The sequence below is a fragment of the Notothenia coriiceps genome, unplaced genomic scaffold (assembly GCF_000735185.1).
Source record: "Notothenia coriiceps isolate Sejong01 unplaced genomic scaffold, NC01 NC01_scaffold00031021, whole genome shotgun sequence".
NCBI lineage: Eukaryota > Metazoa > Chordata > Actinopteri > Perciformes > Nototheniidae > Notothenia > Notothenia coriiceps.
This window is the reverse complement of record NW_011363722.1, coordinates 1-3,103: the sequence shown is the minus strand read 5'-3', so window position 1 is coordinate 3,103 and position 3,103 is coordinate 1. Positions and strand designations below refer to the sequence as shown.

Genomic DNA, 3,103 nt, shown 5'->3' with positions numbered 1-3,103 from the left:
AAAATGTTTTAGATCTTTGAGTTCATCTCATGAAAAATGGGAGCAAAAACAAAAGTGTTGCGTTTATATTTTTGTTCAGTGTATATTTTGCACACGATGTATTGATAGCAGAACAAACCCTGCAGGATGTCATATCTGTAAATACACAGAGAAAACATATCATTGAATACATGAAGAAATATATTTTATATTCTGTGAGAAAAGGATCTTCATGAATGTTTACTCACGGTCCTTTTAGTTTGCAGCAGGGACATCGATGTGTTTTAGTGTTAAGAACGTATTCATGGTGACTTTTATCATACACTTGTCCTGTTTTTCCTGCAGGTGAGCACTCACGGCTACTCTCAGAATCAGATCTTGGTGTGGAAATATCCGGCGCTCACTCAGGTCGCCAAACTCACAGGACACTCCTACAGAGTGCTCTACCTGGTCAGTGTGTATCTTATATCTGATGGGAATCATGACGTGGCTGTTTGGTCACGATAATGGAAAAGCTGGTCGTATTTTCTGAGACATATTGATTTGTTCTTTTTGTAAATATCAGGCCATGTCCCCGGACGGTGAGGCGATCGTGACGGGAGCGGGAGACGAGACGCTGCGCTTCTGGAACGTGTTCAGTAAAACCAGGTCAACTAAGGTGAGGAGGAAGCTAAAGGGAGAGTTTGGAGGTTTTGGAATATATATTTCTATTTAGAACATTTCTCCGCTTGACCTTGCTGTCATAAGTCTCTTTTTCTATGTGGAACTGAAGCTTTAAAGGTCCCCTATTTTTCTCTTTTTCAACAATACCTTTTAGGTCTCAGATATATACAGTACATGTCTCAAAACAGATCATTGCAGCATTACCCATAATCCCCTCTGTTTCAGCCCTGTTCCAAAAGTGCTGATTCTGTGTCTGTAGCTTTAAATGCTAATGAGCTGCTGCTGGCCACGCCCCTCTGAGAGATGCTTGGTTTAAAAAAAAAAACACACACAATGGTGCTCTAGGAGGAGATTCAGGTGATAAGGTGTGTGTGTGGGGCGGGGGGGTTACCTTGATTGGTGATTGGCTAATGGTTACACAAGCCAAAACATCGTTATGACATCATAAAGTGGCCAAAATTTGATCAGCTCGTTTTCAGACAGGTTTTTATAGAAATGGATCGGGACAAAAAGAGAGAGAATCTTTATTCCTGTTCTCTTTACACACGTTTATGTATAAAAGACATGATGAAGTTTATTTTGCATAATAGGTGACCTTTTAAAGACACCAAAATCCATTGACAAAATCAGTGAGTTTGTCTTCGCAAGTTGCTGGTCATCTTCTGCCTCAATGGGTTAGTTAGCCTGTGTTGTTTTGTGACTTTGGTCTTCTAAAGGATTCATTTGAATGCACCAAAGTCACACAGTAATCAAACCAATCGATGCAGCAGTAAACCAGTTTACCCCTCGGGTTAATTTGCTTCTTTTTCTGATGGAGTCTGGTGGCTTTCAAGAGAGTTCAGCGTGAAGCAGTGCATCTAAACTCAAATAGATTTTCTTTTTACACTGGAAAAAATGCTGCTCCAAAAACCAGTTCAACAATATTGAAAACAAGCTGTTTTCACTTGAAATAAGTACAAAAGTCTGAAAAAGTGAAAATTAGCTTGGTAAGATTTCTTGAAATAAGAAGGGATATTCAGATAAATCAGATCTTGTAATTATCTGGGAGAACTCATTTTGAACTATGTTTTACCAGAAACAGGAAACGTTGTTACAATATAAGCCGCAAATGCTCAAAAGTGTTCTGTTTTCTGATGTTAGTTGGTCATTTCTAATAAATGTGTAAAAAGATGTGTTTCATCTGAGATACAACTCAAAATGAGATTTTTGTACTTAACAAGATGATGCATTTTCTAAAAACAAGACCCGATATCTCACTGCAGTGTTACTTCTGAAGTTATTATGTTCTATATCAGGTGTGAAGACATATTCTGACTAGATGTTAGACAAATATACTTGGCAAGATTTCGAGTTTTTGTAGTGGGGGCGGTATGTTTTTAGGTGGCTAAATATATTTTTGCTGCTTTCCATCCACAGCAGTACATTGCTTATCCTCCGTGCTGTAACTCTGTTTTTATTTCGTAAACTGGGGTCTTCATACAACCCCATTTTAAAACATCTGAAATATGACTTTAATCAAACACCCCCTTATATGTTTAAAAGCAATTTACCATCTTTCTTTTTGCAGGAATCCGTTTCAGTTTTAAATCTCTTCACCCGGATACGATAACTTTAAGGAAATATAAAAACTCTTGGACTCTAGTTGGAGTGGATCCTGTCGTCCGGACGGTTCCTCCTCACAGTGCTGAGAACAGAGAACACTACAGGCTTCTTGTTCCACAGAAAACATGGCGACAAGAACAACCGGGCACTTTTTTCATGCGAACAGTTGCTAGGGAAACTCTTTTTTCCCTTTTTGTGCTCTCATTCTGAATGTAGTCATTTTTTTTTATTAAAAGAAATGTGTATAAGTGAGTTGAATTTCCATTTGTGTAAAAGAAAAAAGGCCTTACTTGTGTTGAAACATGGAGAGTATTACTAGTTTTTATTTAACTCAGGTCTTATTTATTTAACGCTGCAATTTAGAAAATGCCATTACATATTATGACTAAAACACAATCACCTACCAAGGCCTTTGCATTACGTGCACCATGTTTACTGTGATCCTCAGAGGACTCGCAGTGATTGGCTGAAATAATGGACAGAAAGTCTAATGCTGGGCATCGAGACGTACTTTAATCTGTATACTGATTCTTTCTTGTAAAGGAAGAAATAAAACCATGATGCAAATGGACAATCTGTGTGTGTGTCTCCTTTTTGCCATTACATATACCTTTGAGTACTTCTTTTAGGGTTATTTAATTTGATTGACATGCACTGCTGTTGAGTCGGTGTACTCCATATCAATAGTTTTTCTCTTTTGAACGAGTCATGCTTCTCCGGTTATTACCCGTCCCCTTGTGTGTTATGTAGCTTTTTATGCATGTAAACGGTCTGCAGAGTCACGAACCCTCAAAGTACACCCTGTAGCAAGTAAGGAGCTCCAACAAGCCATTTAGGACAGAGAGTGAATACACATACT

At 38.3% G+C, this 3,103-nt stretch overlaps 1 protein-coding gene across 1 annotated transcript; it reads left to right on the top strand.

Annotated features, from left to right (window-relative positions):
• Positions 1–274: 274 nt before the first annotated feature.
• On the top strand, positions 275–2,818 carry LOC104959766 (fizzy-related protein homolog; the record flags this gene model as incomplete). Its single annotated transcript, XM_010787659.1, has 3 exons — positions 275–429; positions 545–637; positions 2,210–2,818. Coding segments are annotated over 3 exons (290 nt in total), but the record flags the coding sequence as incomplete, so codon positions are not given.
• Between the last annotated feature and the right edge of the window lie 285 nt (positions 2,819–3,103).